Source organism: Salvelinus sp. IW2-2015, linkage group LG16 (assembly GCF_002910315.2).
Source record: "Salvelinus sp. IW2-2015 linkage group LG16, ASM291031v2, whole genome shotgun sequence".
Taxonomy (NCBI): domain Eukaryota; kingdom Metazoa; phylum Chordata; class Actinopteri; order Salmoniformes; family Salmonidae; genus Salvelinus; species Salvelinus sp. IW2-2015.
In genome coordinates this window covers 12,091,461-12,108,260 of record NC_036856.1, presented here as the reverse complement: position 1 = coordinate 12,108,260, position 16,800 = coordinate 12,091,461, and the positions used below count along the sequence as shown (strand labels likewise).

The window sequence follows — 16,800 nt, the reverse complement described above, 5'->3', positions numbered from 1 at the left end:
TGTTTGAGGCGCTCTGCTGACGCTGTTCATCACCCTCCAGTTTGGACACACCCCACATACCATCAACGGTACTCTTACTATTCTGCCACGGCGTGAGCATGGTCGTGCGGTGTTGGCAAATCCATAATCTGTTGAGATCTTCTTGGATCGTTCTGGTGATGATCTCTCTCGGAGCTGGCTTCTCATGTCCGCGCTCTCGCACGGCTCATGGTGGTACCAATGACACAATATCTCAGCACCCCCCCCCTCCCCTCGTGCACTTGGCAGCGAGTCTGTATGTGTGACAATGCTAAGACTACTGTAGATGTACATATATCCTAACCCTCGCGTGTGTGTAGGAAGAGTATCAGACCAGGATAGTTCATTGGTGTCTCTCATTAGCTCAAGGGGCAGTAAGAATGGCCTCAGAGCGTACTGATTAGAAGTCAGTATTTCGTAAAATGGTGCTTTGCTCACACTCGTCTAAGAGCTGTCTCTTCGCGCTCTCGCGAGCCCGGCGCACAACTAGCTGCACGCTGGACTTACGCTGAGCCTATCGAGCACTCCTAAGCGGCTCGCATTGTCTACAGTGAAGCACGCCTCTCGTGTCGATATAGTGTGTGCCGTGTCAAAGGATGCATAGAAATGATGCTTGTTTTGTTTGTACTATCACATTTCGCTGACACCGGCGCATATTCTCGCTATACCATGGCACTAGCTCGACGTAGAAGCACTTTACTGCTACACAACGAACTGTTTTCGGTGCCCGCTCCGTGCAGGCTTTTCCACTCGCAGCACAGTGGACGGTATCAGGCTGCATGTGGTGGAGCTATGCGTCCGCGCGCACACGAACGGTGCGTCAAGATCACTGAGAGATCGCCGATGCTCGCTCCACAGTTATGGGCTCCTGCCATTCTCACAGTGCAGTTCCACTTCTACGTCAAGGAAAATACAGCATGTCAGATGGTGTAAGCTGTATCACGTCGCTATAGACGGATACTCTCGTGAGTGCCATGTGACTACGCCTTCTTTTGTTTATGTAGTCGCTCCTGGTCTTGAATCACGCGTTCACCATCTGGGCTCATGAATACTCCTATACAGAAGACTGTATACTAGATGACGCTCTCCATAGAGCTATCGATGACATTCATCATAACTAAGATGTTGTTTTACAGGTATAAGTGCCGTGAAGATACTGACTCAGTTTGCACGGCACCGAGATTCGTGTCAGTGTAGCCCATGCGCTAGACTTGTATAGTGGTTCGTTTAGTGTGTTGATGGTGGTAGGTGATAGTATGGGTTGCTGCACTGCTGTTCGGGTGTACCCTGATTGAGCAGCCCCTTAGGTGGTGAGAGTACTCTTGATAACCGCAAAAGTATACATCCCAAGTACGCACTCGCTCTCATGTGGGCAGAAGATTCATGTTCTTTCCACTTTGTGGCAAGGAGTTTGGGGAAGCCCTTTCCTTGGTTATCAAGCATAACACTTAGGTGTTCTCTCAGCTTGCTCCCCATGATGAATCGCGCACGGATGTTAGGTTTCATGCTCGACATCTCGATTCACATCTCGATACATCACACACACACACAACACAACAGTCGAGCAAGGCACACTTCTTACTGAGACACACACTGACCATACACACAGCACCTGTGAGCACCTTACACCCCACCATCCGAGCCATAGAAACGCCCACGAAGTTGCAACAGCTGCTCATACAAGGAACAACGTGCTGCACGCTTACTCACATGCACAGCATACCTCCAAACCATACTCTAAAATCTAGCAACTCAATAAACAACCACACTTTTTTACACAGGAACACACAACAGAGGAAGCGATCAACAACGTATTCAGGAACATGTGTTGAACTGTGTCTTGAGTGATGAGGGTGGTACAGAGGTATTTCGTTAGTTATATTGAGTGGCTCTTTAACATCGGTCTAAGATGTATAAAATTTTAGCGGTTGAAGTAGAGAGTTATGACGTGAGAGAAGTGAAGAGCAAAGAGGATTGACGCCAGAAGGGAAGAGTAGAAGTGGAGGTGTAGGTACCGGACGTTATGGAGTATGAGATGAGAGTGACAGTAGTTAGTGATTATTTTATAACTGGGTGGATCGGCCGACGTGGAGCATGGATTAGGAAGCTGAGCAACCTCTGTGGTATGTCAGACCGATTACGGTCTCACCAATGCAGGTCTCATTATTCATGACGGAGGGCCTCATGAATCCGTCGTTATGCAGATAGACAGCAACATTATTTTTACTGCTCTAATATGTTGGTTAACCGAGGGTTTACTCTTCTCAATGGGCAAGCTTCAAGTACAAGGCATCCGTGCGCGCGCGCTTCGTCATCGTGTGATCAGGTGACTCTGTCATCTCAGACTCATCGTATGTGATCATGCAGCGCATGGTGTAGAGGGCTGGTTGTCGCAGAGGAACGCGTCTGTTCTGTCTGTGCGTGGCTGGCTGTGTATATACAGACACCTGCTACTCATGTGATAGTTCGTATTGGCTATTACTCTGGGCTGCAGGTGGATTTGTACCACCACCCCCTTCATTGCGCTTAACTTGCTGTGTCTTAACTGCATACGCAATATACAGGTTTCGTGAGAGTGGAAGAGACAAATAGAAGAGTGTAGTCCTCACAGCCTCTCCTCATATTTAGATCTATGCCATGCCCTTATCTACCGTCATAGGACTAGCAGCTGCCTCCTCTGCAATTTTGGGGCTCATCGCGCATGCTGTCATATAGTGCTCGCACCGACAGCAGTCTCAACAGTGATGTCTGCTGGCGGCTAATGATTAACTTCCACTCATATCTGTCGCACTAAAATCCACCCGCAGTTGTGTTCGAGGGTTAGGCTAAGAGATTAGCTGATCCTTATGACACACGCACAAAGGGAGCTCGTGCTGAGCCACGCCATGTGCTCTTTTGTATCATCTGGTGCAAAGGATTGTCGGATGTGATACGGAGGGCCTATGGGAAAAACTGGGTGCACTGCAGTTATCGCACAGTTCTTGACAGAGATCGCACGTGAATCACTAAAACCCACAAGGCAAATGATGACATTGTCTCAGTCTAGGTCTCCGTGGCACTCTTACTTTCACGTCACCCACCGCTGCTCTCAAACTTAGGCGCTCGCTTTTAGAGTATTGTACCTGGTAGGCCTGATGTTGTCCTTCTGACCCAGAAGTGTGCCCCATGGTTGGTAATGGCCCACCAATCACCAATAGCATATCGCACGGCTTCAAATCAAGTGGTCTTGTCTCATCTGTTCATGTATAAACACAGGTATTCCGTTTTCTCGCTCTTAACCACCTCTCATGGTTCTACATATTGGAATACGACAAGTCGAGAGTATTAATTAGACCCTAGTTAGGAGTGTCAGACCTTCTTTAATAAATCAATGATAACGGATAGCTTTCAACTGGACTTCACATTAGCGGTACGCGCTCGCTCAGACAAACGTCTATACTGTCAGTGGATGATGTTGTTCGATACCTCTCCGTTGGATATTTATTATCGCATTGTGGTGAGGCAATAGAACTTTATTTCGTGATGCGTGTGTCTATGTATCTTTGTACTAAATGCCTCTCAGGCCAGAGACTTAGTTGTCAGGATTGAGGATTTTTAGTTAAAAATATAGCCACCCGCATAGACCTTAGAAATAACATAACCTTAGCTCTCCAACTTCATTACTACCCAAACGTCGTCGCTCGCTCGTGTGTGATGTAGTCAGTCGTGATGTCGTTCGCCGTGTTTGTAATGTGTGTTGTTCAGCTGTTTTGCATTGACATTTAAAATCCATATTATAATCCGTATTGCGCTCATAGATTGTGGTGTCGCAGTGACTGGTGTACTGTAATTGAATATATCGCCTGTCGTAGGTATAGCGTCATACTCCGTCTGGAGGGATGTCCAGGGTTAGGTTGTCCTGGATTTCCTGTGTTCGCATTAACCTTCGTGCGCTCCGAATACGTCTCTCTCCCTCTTGTGTTCAGACAGGCGCCCGTCTCGTGGCACACACAAGCCAGAGTGTGGATGTAGATCCTCCTTTCACTGCTGTTACTACACTCAATATCTTCGTGGAGAGCAGAGAAGAGCAATAGAGGTGTAGTGTGAGTGAGAAAAGATGAGGAAGAGAGTGTGAAGGGAGTAATAGTATTCATTACTCTTTCTGTGAGACGCGCTAAAGAAACAGGGGAGTTCAGAAAAGAATATATAAGAAGAGAAGCGCTATATTGAGAGTCTAGCAAAGGTCAACATGTCTCAATACATTATATCTTCGGTGACCGTGTGACGTTGCTACTATCTACTATCGTTCGGCCCTTGCAGCAGTAGCTTCAAGCAAATATTTGTGTGTGGAGGTGCTCGCGTCGCCGATCTGAATCCAATGCATGTGATCTTTATCTTAATGCCATATACTCTGAATGGAGCACCTTCTCTATGCCCTTCTGGCAAATGGTCAATTTACAGGCTATCGCGAGAGCTTGTGCCCGGTGATGGTTGATTCATAACAACATGGAATGCACAGGCCATGCCACACAGGTCCGAGGGAGAGATACGACATTCGTCAATATCTGTGGGAGTGGGAGGAGAGACAGAGGGGGGAGAGAAGAGGGAGGCTAGCCAGAGGAAGAGACAGAGGGAAGAGAGAGGGGAGAGAGACAGAGAAAGAGGGAAGAGAGAGAAGGAAGAGAGAGGGAGGAGAGACATATGGGAGGATTGAGAACAGAGGGAAGAGAGAGAGGAGAGGAGAGGAGAGGGAGGAGAGACATAGGGAAAGAGAGAGGAGAGGACGAGAGGGAGAGAGAGGGAGGAGAGGAGGAAGAATGCACATTACAGAAATATCATATTCAACTTCATTTACTGATCTCATGAGAAACTATTTATATTCAACCTTCATTACTGATCTAGGAAATTCAGTTTGTCAACAAACGTGTCAGTCAAGTGAGTTTGTAGCAAAGTTTTTTTTGACCTTAAAACTTCAAATTACTAAATACTTATTCAAAGATACTTATCTAAAGATAATATTTCTTCCGTATATTATGTTAAGATGCTTTTCTATTGTTAAAAAAACATGACTCATAGCTCTGTCTCTCTCGTACGGTTTGGCAGTTCCTCTCCTCCATGATTGAGGGCGAAAGCCGCTTGCTGCGCCAGCACATTTGAAGCTGCCGATGGTAGTTTCGCGACACGTTCCGTGACGAACACAGGCCGTCTGAACACCTTACACTCATTCACATCTGCAGGAGAAGAAAGAAAACAGATATATGCAAGGGTCAAGGGTGAATTGTGTATGGAATTCACATGAAATTTACCGTGTGCTATTTTTCCAAATCTGAATCCAGTAATGATTTTCTCAAAATACATTTCTTAGCTGTTGTAGATATGTGCATGCTGTGGATGGCTGGCAACCTGTACATTTGTCATTTTGTCTTGCTCTTTGTAGCTCCTCAGTCTAGTAGGGATAGACCTCTAAAAATTAAGTTATGTAATAGACACTACTCGCGCATAAATAACTAGATGCAAAGTTGACTAGCTTCACGATTTCAGGACTCTAATTAGGATAAAATTTGTGTCGTAGTGAGTCGCTAGTTGTTCTATTAAAGCTATGTTCATATGATTAAGGCTAGCTTACTGTTCTTTACGAGTCGCGTTGAAATCGATTATACAATCGGTCTGAGGCCGCAAGCCTACTGCTGTTCCTCCAAGGGATAAGAGGCACTGAATGGATGGCTTTGTATCTCCAGTGGGGATGGTTGTCAAATCACCGAGCAGCTTGACGCGAAAGACACTCCCTGACAAGTCTCGAGACTTTGCCTCACTAATAATCAGCTCTTTCGACGGTGCGCCACCAGGTGAATTGCAGCAGCGCGAGTACGGTTCGTCGCTCTTTTGAGCGTTAGAAGAATTGTGCTGCCTGGACTGAGAGGAGGCTATGATCAAGTATTTATAATAAATAATGGTTTATATAAGTCTGGTCGACGTATAGTGCGCTACCAACACGTTTAATTTCCATCTTGTTCATAACTTGACTTTTTTTCATTCTATAGCAGTGTCAATCCCGGACTAGCTGTACTCTGGAGCGAGATAGACATCGTACCTGTATTCTGGCTGTTCTGACTCCGAAGCATGCGCTGTAAATGTTGGTTATCTCTCTACATCATAATAATAATATAGTATGCATAGAATGCTTGTTTACGATATCCTGTGCCTAGATGTACTCCACATTTCATTTGTGGCTCTAAGTTATCGTGTAAGTATTTTTTGATGACATAATGTTTTTTGCTCTTTTTTCTTTATTGCTCTGGAGATCGCAGTCAGCAGCTCTTCGATCGACTGCCAAACAGTGAATTTGTGCTGTATATTCCGACGGTTTAGTTACTGTGCCCGTTACGCTGTCTTAGTCTTATAACCCAAGGCGCTGTAGGGCTCGAGCGAGGTTTCTCAGAATCAGGCCTGGGCGCAGGGTGAGACACAAGGTTCACACGATTGACAAGATTGACGGGGCGCAGGCGATGCTGGATGTGTTGCTCTTTGTTTGTTGTGTCGAGCAGACTTAGCGGGCCGGTTTATATCTGACAACTGGAGGGTACGCGCCTCGCTTCCCTTAACGCGATACTAACTCATATCTAAACATCTACATTCTCTCTGACTCGCTATTGAGGCCAACTAGGGGGGATGGATTGTTCTTGACTGCGAGCTTGTGTATGGAGATATTAAGAGGGCGGTGCGTGGCGCTTGTACTGTCTATGACTCACTGTTTGGTCGGTTTTCTGTGGGGGGATGTTGAGAACGGGAGAGCTAGGAAGTACACGTTTATCACTCTGTGTCGCTCGCTGGAGATACAGCGTAGGTCAATTTGACAGGTTGTATTGATTGATTCTTTGATTATGAAGTGGTTATCTTGCATCAATAGCACAAGTCCAGGCAATTGAGAATCTTGAACGGATCCAGTAGCTCATCATGCAAGACGAATGTGTGTTGTGCATGTATCATGCGCCAATATCATTGTGTGTTGTTATAATTACGCCTTTTCACTCAGGTTGACGTCCCTTACTATCTTTTAAATGAGTCCATTACTTAATGTCGCTTTGAATTCTCTGAGATACTATGCTCTGTGTCTAGTTCTTTGAAATGAATCGAGGAACCTATTATTCTCGTTAGGCAGTTACCACAGTGCGCTCTCACAATAATTTTTTGCATGCTAGTGGTTACATTACTTTCTGGATCCTAAAGTTGTAAGTGTGGTGTTGTTTGATCTGTGTACATGAGTCTGAACGCTCGGTATGGCGTTTCTTAGCTAGTGAGACGATCAACTGTATTACCCGGAGATCTTAGTTAGAACTTTTTTTAGCGACCGTTAATAGGACTTCCCCGAAAGTGCGTCCAGTGTAGTTGAACGCCCAAAGTGTATGAGCTAGACACTCCGACTTTTTGAGCGTTCTGGTCAGCCGTTAGATGGGTATTCCTATGCATTTCTTAATCTAGACGCCTATCTGACAGCGCGCAGAGCGTACGCATCTCGATGGCAGTGTTACAGCCAGGACGCGGGGTATCGCATTTCGGTTGGTAGTATTTATCGGTTTATGGGCTAGTCTTGTAAGTTAATTGGATTATCAGAGAAAAGAGGGTAGAGGACGAGAGATGAGAGAGTGGTGAGGAAGTGCAGAGGACGAGAAAGAGAGGAGGTCAAGAGAGAGTTGACAAGAGAGAAAAAAAAGAGAGGAATAGAAGTGTCAGTAAGTGGAAGGCTAAATCACCAGAAGGGACGCGCCGCAAAAACAAAGATAGATGTCCGGTTTCAAAGGTTCAAAGAGTGTACTCGCATTGTGACCGGGGCATACGCAGACCGGACATACACACATCTCTCATTGAGAGCAGTAGTCCAGAGTCAGGAGGTGTCAAATATCCGGGTACATTGATACTTATACGCCAAACAAGCAGCTAACAGGCTAGTGAAGAGTGTAGTAACTAATCAGGTGTTCGCGCCTATAAAAACTCATCACTAGAGTTCGCAGTTTGTGTACTTAAACTATACAAAGTGCCAAACTGTGCGCCAATGGACTCTAGATATAAACAATTCTCGCTATAGTCGGCATCCTATGGTACAGACGTGTCGGGTAAGATACCAATATAACGCGAAAAACTGGAGAGTGGGTGGCTGTGTTTCGCCTCTACTCAACGAGACCATGAAGAACCCAGCACGTCGCCAAATAAGACCTTCGGAGACCAGTGTGTTCAACTATCTGTGTGGTTCAGTGCCGAGAATATGATACTTTGCACATACCTAAATATATGAGCTCTTTGCTTTGAAATAGTATAACTTTACCGGGCATCCTTTAATATATCTATATATAAGTACAGGTATCATGAACTTGGACTGTGTACTTCGCAGGTGTCCGGTCTCGTCCTGTGGTGGCATAATCTCTCTCTACATTCCTTTCGAATGACTCATCTCAGGCTCATCCTCGGTAGCAAGGTCCGGTATGTGTGTTGTGTATCAGTTTGTGTGTTGGGTCGGGCAACTGCTCCCAATAGGCTACTGACATCTTTGTTTATAGATCTCTCTATTACCGTCTGCTCTACTCCTACCTCTTAATTAACTAGATCGACCCTAATGCAGCAGCTCTCACAACCTTGTGAACCTTCGTGACATTGTAAATTACTCTCCCACTCTCTCCCCTAATCGTCTGTGATACTCTGTCTCTACTTAATCGGTTGGTTACGTATAATACTTACTTGACAGAAGTTTTCGCATCATTCCTTGAGCTCCCCTGTTCAGTTTCTCTTATATATAACCAAGCTTCTGGAGATTTCACAATTTTTCATTAAAGTTTCTCCTGGCCTTGTTGTTTTGGTACTCTGGTAGCCGCCGTCAGGGAGCGCCTAACCTTGTCTCAGAAAATAGTTTGCACATCAGCCAATAGATGGGTGTCGTATTCATCGTCGCAAGATTTGTGATAAGTAACGTCATCCAATGCGCTCCTTCGTGTTATTTCCGGTGAGTCCACGCTTTTCGCTGCCGTGGGATGTTACATCGTCAGTGTAAGAGAGTCAGCTAGTATATGTTCCCTACGCTAGTAGTTTCTAAATATCTGTTACACTGTCGTGTGTTCAGTAGGAGTGTGTTCGCACACTCTGCCCGTGGTCAGTAATCTGTAATTACACAAGTTCTCCCACTGAATCAGCTCGCTCGTCCTAGTGCACATTGAGCAAGGGTTTAGGCTACAACTCTTAGGTGGGACTAATCCTTCTTTTAATGAGCAGTATTGCAGGCACTGTATTTCCAACACTGGTAGCATACTATGTAATCGACCATCTGAGACGAGTGCTCTTAAGTGAGTGAGTATATCATTCCACGTCTAAATTTTTTTCATGACTATCATTAGAGATATGTGGCTGCGGATCGGGCTATCCCTCATCGAATCTCTCTCTCAACATGAGTTAACTGGTCTTGGAGAGGGGACAGAGGAGTAAAATATATGTCTAACAGGTAAGGGTAAAATTAGAGGGATGGGGGAGGGAGAGAGAGAGCAAAGGGAGAGAGAGGGAAGAGAAGGGGAGAGAAGAGAGGGAGAGATGGAGAGAGAGAGAGAGAGGGAGAGAGAGAGAGCAGGAGAAGAGAACGCGGTGTACGTCTCACCAATGCAGGTCCTCATATCCATGGAGGCCATGAATCCGTCGTAGCAGAGACAGCGGTACTCTCCGGGGACGTTGGTACACTGGCCCCCGTCACAGATATCAGGGCTGTCCTCGCACTCATCGATGTCTGGACAGGGGAGAGAACGAGTGTCACTSTGTGTTTTTACACTATACTATGTGTGCATGTACAGCATGCAGGTGGATTGCGTTACTGTGTGACTTACCAGCGCAGGTTCTGAGGTCGGGCATGAGAGCGTAGCCCTCACTACAGCTGCACTCGTAGCTGCCCTCTGAGTTGGTACAGTGTGTGTCACAGCCGCCGTTCATGATGGTACACTCATCAATATCTGCAATCAGAAGGGTTACAGGTAAGCATAGACACACACAAACGGACACTCAAACGGTGCCTTTTCTGGTCAAGTTTCGGATGTGACGCTTAGAAATGGTCAACAACCACGGTGCTAACATCCACAAGGCAAATGATGACATGTCTCAGTCAGGTGGTTACTCACCCACACAGCCCTGTCTGTCTGGTGTAACCTGGTAGCCCGTGTCACAGGAGCACTGGTAGTTCCCCACCATGTTGACYCAGTGGCCGTTCTTACACAGGTTGTTACTCAGCTGGCACTCGTTCACATCTGGAAACACACAGAGAAGATGACAGTTAGAGTCAGCTTAAATCAAAGGAATTAGCGACCACAGTAGACAACATACTGTAGGAGAGAGTACCTCTACGTGACTTTTATGGCGTTTACTGTCTGGTGTACTTGTAAATGTATCCCAGATGACTTGAGGATGATGTAAAATGCCAAAACAGTGATCTAACATGTCTCATATTCTAGGTGATGTAAAGTGTTTGTGTGTGTGTGTGTGTGTGTGTGCTGTATACTATGCACTGTGCAGTGATATACTGTTTGACTACCTTCGCAGGAGGAACCGTCGGGGCTCAGCTGGTGTCCGGGGGGACATTCACACTCGTAACTCCCCTCTGTGTTCAGACAGGCGCCTCCTTGACACAGCAGTGTGTTCCTCTCACACTCATCAATATCTGCAGGGGAGAGAGAGGGAGAGAAAGAAAGATAGAAGAGAGAGTGGAAGGGAGGGAGAGCGAGAGGGAGAAAGATAAAAGAGAGAGAGGGAGAGAGTGCAACAAGGTCAACAGTCAATAATGATCTCGGAGGAAGTTCTCCCACTCTTCAGTCAGCTGGAGAGTAATATGTGTGTCCTCCACTCACCCATGCAGTTCTTCATCATCATGAAGCCGCTCTCATAGCCCTCGAAGCATTCACACTCGAAGCTGCCGGGGGTGTTCACACAGGTGCCGTGGCCACACAGGTCCGGAGAGATACGACATTCGTCAATATCTGTGGGAGTGGGAGGAGAGACAGAGGGGGGAGAGACAGAGGGAGGACAGACAGAGGGAAGAGACAGAGGGAAGAGAGAGGGAGGAGAGACAGAGAGAGAGGGAAGAGAGAGAAGGAAGAGAGAGGGAGGAGAGACATAGGGAGGAGAGACAGAGGGAAGAGAGAGAGGGAGGAGAGACATAGGGAAAAGAGAGAGGGAAGAGAGAGAGGGAGAGAGAGGGAGGAGAGAGAGGGAAGAATGCACATTACAGAAATATCATATTCAACCTTCATTTACTGATCTCATGAGGAAATATTATATTCAACCTTCATTTACTGATCTGAGGAAATTCAGTGTCAACAAACAGTGTCGTCAAGTGAGTTTGTAGCACAAGTTTATTTTTTGACCTTAAAACTTCCTCAAATACTACAGAAATCTTATTCAAAGATACTTACTAAAGATACATATTTCTCCGTAATTAGTTAAGATGCTTTTCTATTGTAAAAAAAAACATGACTATGCTCTGTCTCTCTCGTACCGGTGCAGTTCCTCTCCTCCATGTTGAGGGCGAAGCCGCTGCTGCAGCGACATTTGAAGCTGCCGATGGTGTTGCGACACGTTCCGTGAGAACACAGGCCGCTGAACACCTTACACTCATTCACATCTGCAGGAGAAGAACAGAACAGAATAATGCCAAGGGTCAAGGGTGAATTGTGTATGGAATTCACATGAAATTTACCTGTGCTATTTTTCCAAATCTAATCCAGTAATGATTTTCTCAAAATACATTTCTAGCTGTTTAGATATGTGATGCTGTGGATGGCTGGCACCTGTACATTTGATCATTTGTCTTGCTCTTTGTAGCTCCTCAGTCTAGTAGGGATAGACCCTAAATGTGTAAATGACACAAAAAAACGCCTACTCACATTCAGACAAGGAAAACTGGACAYTGAGTGATTGTCCCTACCTTTGTAAAAGGGTCTGCCAGTCAGGATGTCTCCTCGGTTGGCGAAGCCTGGTCCTCGGGGGCAGATGGACTTGTACTCCGGGGTTCCCGCCTTGGGACACTCCTCACAGTCGATGCCCCAGGCCGCGCCCACCGAGCAGCAGCACATGTCCACGCGGTAGCGCCCGGGCAGCGGCTCGCCACACTCATCCTCATGCCACTTCATGTAGCACTGCTCGCTGCGCACATCTGAGGGACAGACAGATGGTCGAACATACAGTACTGCTGACCACACAGTAGGCTCAAGATGCTAATATTTTTGGTGACCACATTTGTGTGACGAATTTGCTTGTTTATCAAGGTTTACGTTGGTTACTGTCTTGTCTTACCCACGCAGGTGCGTCCACTCCCGTCCAGGGTGAGACCCTCAGCACACTCACAGATGAAGGAGCCCTGGGTGTTGACACAGCGCCCGTTGGTACACACCCCCGGGAACACCTCACACTCATTGATGTCTGGAGGGGGGGGAAATCGGGGGTTATTAAAGGACTGACTGTACTGTATGACTCATCGGTTTCTGTGGAAGGGAGGGAGTGGAATACCACAGGGAGGGAGACAGAGGGTCATTATGACTGTGAGAATGTCTCATACCAACAGAATGGATAATAGACAGTAGCAGCAGTGTGTGTGTCGGGGTCAATGTGTGTTTTACCTTCACAGTTGACTCCCTTCATACGAGCGAACCCTCTGGAACAGGCAGTGTCTGTGGAGAGAGACAGCAGTTACAGTACACACCTCACACTTCATTACGTTTATTAGGTGTGTTTGTGTTTGTACTGACCGATCTCGCAGCGTTCACAAGGACTGCCCCAGGCGGCTCCCAGCGTAGAGCAGCACTCAGACTTGAGCGTGGCGCCGTTGATGTTGACCTCACAGCGGCCATCTTGGATGTTCAGCCAGCACGTTCCCTTCATGCTGTCTGTAGATGGAGGAAGGGGGAGAGAGAGAGAGAGAGAGAGAAGGAAGAGAAAGGGAGGAGAGAGGGAGAGGGAAAAAAGAGAGAGAGAATGTCAGTAAGTGAAGGCAATCAAGAGAACCCTGCCAAGAAAAGGCCCTTCAATTCAAATGTACTGTGACGCATCAACACACATCTCTCATTGATATACTACATTCATTCCAAGCACAACACTACAGGCAGTGGTTAGTAACTAACTACAGGTGTCCCTTTCAACAGCTGCTTATACCAAGACACATGCATCAATGACTTTAATAATTTGCTATGGCACTCCTAATGGACTGAGATCATAGTCATAACAAACGGGATGTGCATTTTCTCTCCCGAGACCATGAGCCCACCCAAAACCTCGACCACAATTTACATTCTTGTCGCCGAGAAATGACTTTGAACCAAATATATGACTCTGCTTTGAAAATAAAACAGCTCTATATTTTAAAGTACAGGAATCTACCAGACTGACAAGGCCGGCTCATATGGGTATTTATTCGAATGACTCATCCCAGATTCCATCTGTAGATGGATGTTCAGATGCGTCTGGACATGCTCCCAAAGCTGACATCGACTTGTTTATTTAGTGGTATAAACCTTCTAAAACGCCTATGAGGCTCGAAACCTTGGCTCAAATCCCACTCCTTACTCTGACTGTCTATATGATGATTCTCTGACAGAAGTTTGCCTCAGGACCCCGTCGTTTTTTAAATTTGGGTCCAATTTTAAGTCGGCCAGTTATGACAGACGCCTCGGCCTCTTACCCACGCAGATGGTGTTGGTGGAGTCCAGCTTGCTGCCGTGGGAACACTCGCAGTTGAAGGACCCGGCGATGTTCCGGCAGATTCCATTGACACACGGGCTGGAGTCACACTCGTTGATATCTGAAACACATGTACCAGAGCTGGGTTAGGTATGGCAGTGCAGAGCCAGTTAAATGGTCATCCTTAACATCTAGACAGGCTTTTATTTCAACAATATCATGACTCTCCTGGTCGAGGATCCTCAGATCTCAGATCAGCTTGGCAAATGGCTGACAGATAACTGGGCCGGTTTTATGACACCTCACGCCAATCGTAAATCTTATGCAGCAGAGAACCCTCTCCTGTTCTTCAGTACCAACCAAAGGAATGCCTTTGTCCCCCAGGAAACCTTTGCTGCCAAAACCATAATGTCCAAAAAAGTGAATATTGGAACAATATTTCTAAGATAGGAATGTTAAGAATGGTCAGTGGGGATCTAAATAATAATCATATCATATTGCTTTTCATTTTGTGATGTTATTAAAAACTGTATGAACCAAATACTGTAACTTAGGAAGGAAACACATTCTAGCTGTCAAGTTTCCATCCAATATGATGCTAATACAATATGAAGAACGATGAAACTATTTCTGTTAAGATAGGAAGGTGATTTTAGTTTTCTAACAAGATCATAGTTTTCATGTCCGTTGCACATTAACTAAGCCACACCCCGAATGAGGTCAGAAGAGCATGTCAGTGTGATGGAACCGCCCCTTWCGACCAGAGTGCTTAAAATAACTCGCTAAGAATTAACATACCAGACCAGCAGACGTGAAGCGTGAGCTAAACGTTACAAATGGTTGAAACTCTAAGACCAGAAAGCGTGCAGCTGTGGCTACACATTGAAATGGTTAGAAACTCTGAAACTCTCAACACAAGGTGAAGAAAATAACCTCACTAGACCAAAACATTGACAGTCTGCAGCTGTGCATGTAAAGGGGTCTAGAACTTTGACTATCTACCCGAGGAAGAAAAGAGGTGAGAAGCTCACCTCAGACAATCACTGGTGAATCATTGAAGCCACAGACAACTATGAAAGACATTGTGACCTCTGGTGGACAATCAGAGCCTTACACCCATCGAGCCATTCCCCATAGAAGGTATAGGATTAATGTGAGAACAGTCCTAGAATGTATCCACGATAAATGTCCCTTTCTCTATCTCTCTCTTTCCCCACCCCCCTCCATTGTGTAACAAGCCGTTATATCTTGTCAGTCCACTAGGAACTTTTGGCTCATGTAAGTGTGTATGTGCATTCTGTGTTATTATTTAGTTAGTTAGTAAATAAWTAATTAAATCAAACTGTGTAGAACTGAATAATCAGAAAGGGCTGGGGTTCTTGCGGATTCAAGAAGTCAGCGACGATCAGAATGAGACTGATATGAGGTAATGATTAATAAGTGACTGTTATCGATGTATAACTTATATATATATTCTAGAGTTTAATTCGGGAGATGGCAACACGTTAAACAACTTATTCCGTGGTGCCCCTAATTCCTAATGAGTTAATTGTTACATGATTCATTTAATCTAGTAACAATTGAACATAGTTAGTTGATTTGATAAATAAGAGTCACATTAATACAAGTCACGTCATGACAACAAAGACAGAAAACGTTATGAAATTGGTTCAAGGACAGAGGATGTAAGCAAACATGTGGTCATATATTTTGATGGTCTATTTGACTACCTTCTCTCCATGTGTGTTTAAGTGTTAAACAGTTGCAGGTGTATGCACTTCTAGACGATTAGACAGCTGCGAGGTATGAAATAGCACTGAAGAGTGTTTTAATGCATTGAGTCTCCGAACAAACTGTTGCTCCTTTGGCGTTTGTATGAGGTGTTTACCTTCGCAGGTCTCAGAGTCTGGTTTGAAGACGAAGCCTTTGGGACAGGAGCAGGTGTAGCTGCCAGGGGTGTTTCTACACAGGCCGTTGTCACACAGCAGACGGTTCACAAGACACTCGTTGATGTCTGGGAGACATGAAAGAGTGGAGGAGAAGAAAACAACAACATGGTTGATCAAGTGTAGGGGAGAGTGGGGTAAGTTGAGACATTTTTTACATTCAGCATCACTCCGTCAACGGAAATAGTATTCTCTAACAAAGATATCTACCTATATTTCAGGATGTTGTGTTTTCCTGGAAATAATCAGAATTCATGTAAACAATTACAGTTTTGAAAACATAGCTTGTCCCAAAAAAGTGGTCTCTTGGCACAACTTACCCCAGGTATGGGGTAAGTTGAGCCACGAACAGGGTAAGTTAAGCCACCTGCAAACTTCMGTACTGAATGAAATATTACAGCTACCTTTTTAAAACCATAAACCATGTTTATCTTTCTTAAAAACATGTCTATCATGTCTATCCCATTAGCATCGTTAACTGGCTACATATAGAGTCATTGACCAATGCGCGAACCAAACAGACATACACAGTCAATATRAATTGGCAGATATTGGGTTACGTTTGTCTTTTCAAGCAGGGAAAAGTACCCAATTGTCATACTTGAGTAAAAGTCAAGACACCTTAATATAATATTACTCAAGTAAAAGTCAAAGTTGCCRAGTACAATCCTACTTGAGTAAAAGTSTAAAAGTATTTGGTTTTAAATATACTTAAGTATCAAAAGTAGAAGTAAAAGTATAAATCATTTCAAATTCCTTATATTAATCAAACCCATATGGCACCATTTTCTTGTTTTTTAATTTACGGATAGCCAGGGGCACGCTCCAACACTCAGACATCCTTTAGAAATGAAGCATGTGTTTAGTGAGTCCACCAGATCAGAGCAGTAGGGATGACCAGGGATGTTCTCTTGATAAGTGTATGAATTAGACCATTTTCCTGTCCCGCTAAGCATTAAAAATGTAACGAGTACTTTTGGGTGTCAGGGAAAATGTATGGAGTAAAAAGTACATCATTTTCTTTAGGAATGTAGTGAAGTAAAAGTAAAAGTTGTCAAAAATATAAATAGTAAAGTAAAGTACAGCAGATATGGAACTCAGTTTGACTTCAGACCACTGTTATTCAGATATGAAAACGTGACAAACTTTAATTTGYGTCGCTGCT

General features: G+C 45.1%; 1 protein-coding gene across 1 annotated transcript in view; it reads right to left on the bottom strand.

Annotated features, from left to right (window-relative positions):
• LOC111975929 (fibrillin-2-like) overlaps window positions 1-16,800 on the bottom strand; it is a 99,311-nt gene that overhangs the window by 17,934 nt on the left and 64,577 nt on the right. Inside the window, 12 exon segments of the mRNA XM_070447526.1 lie at window positions 9,632-9,757; window positions 9,855-9,977; window positions 10,143-10,268; window positions 10,553-10,678; window positions 10,866-10,994; window positions 11,513-11,638; window positions 11,942-12,169; window positions 12,310-12,435; window positions 12,633-12,683; window positions 12,762-12,899; window positions 13,691-13,810; window positions 15,578-15,703. Coding sequence (XP_070303627.1) covers window positions 9,632-9,757; window positions 9,855-9,977; window positions 10,143-10,268; window positions 10,553-10,678; window positions 10,866-10,994; window positions 11,513-11,638; window positions 11,942-12,169; window positions 12,310-12,435; window positions 12,633-12,683; window positions 12,762-12,899; window positions 13,691-13,810; window positions 15,578-15,703 — 1,545 coding nt within the window.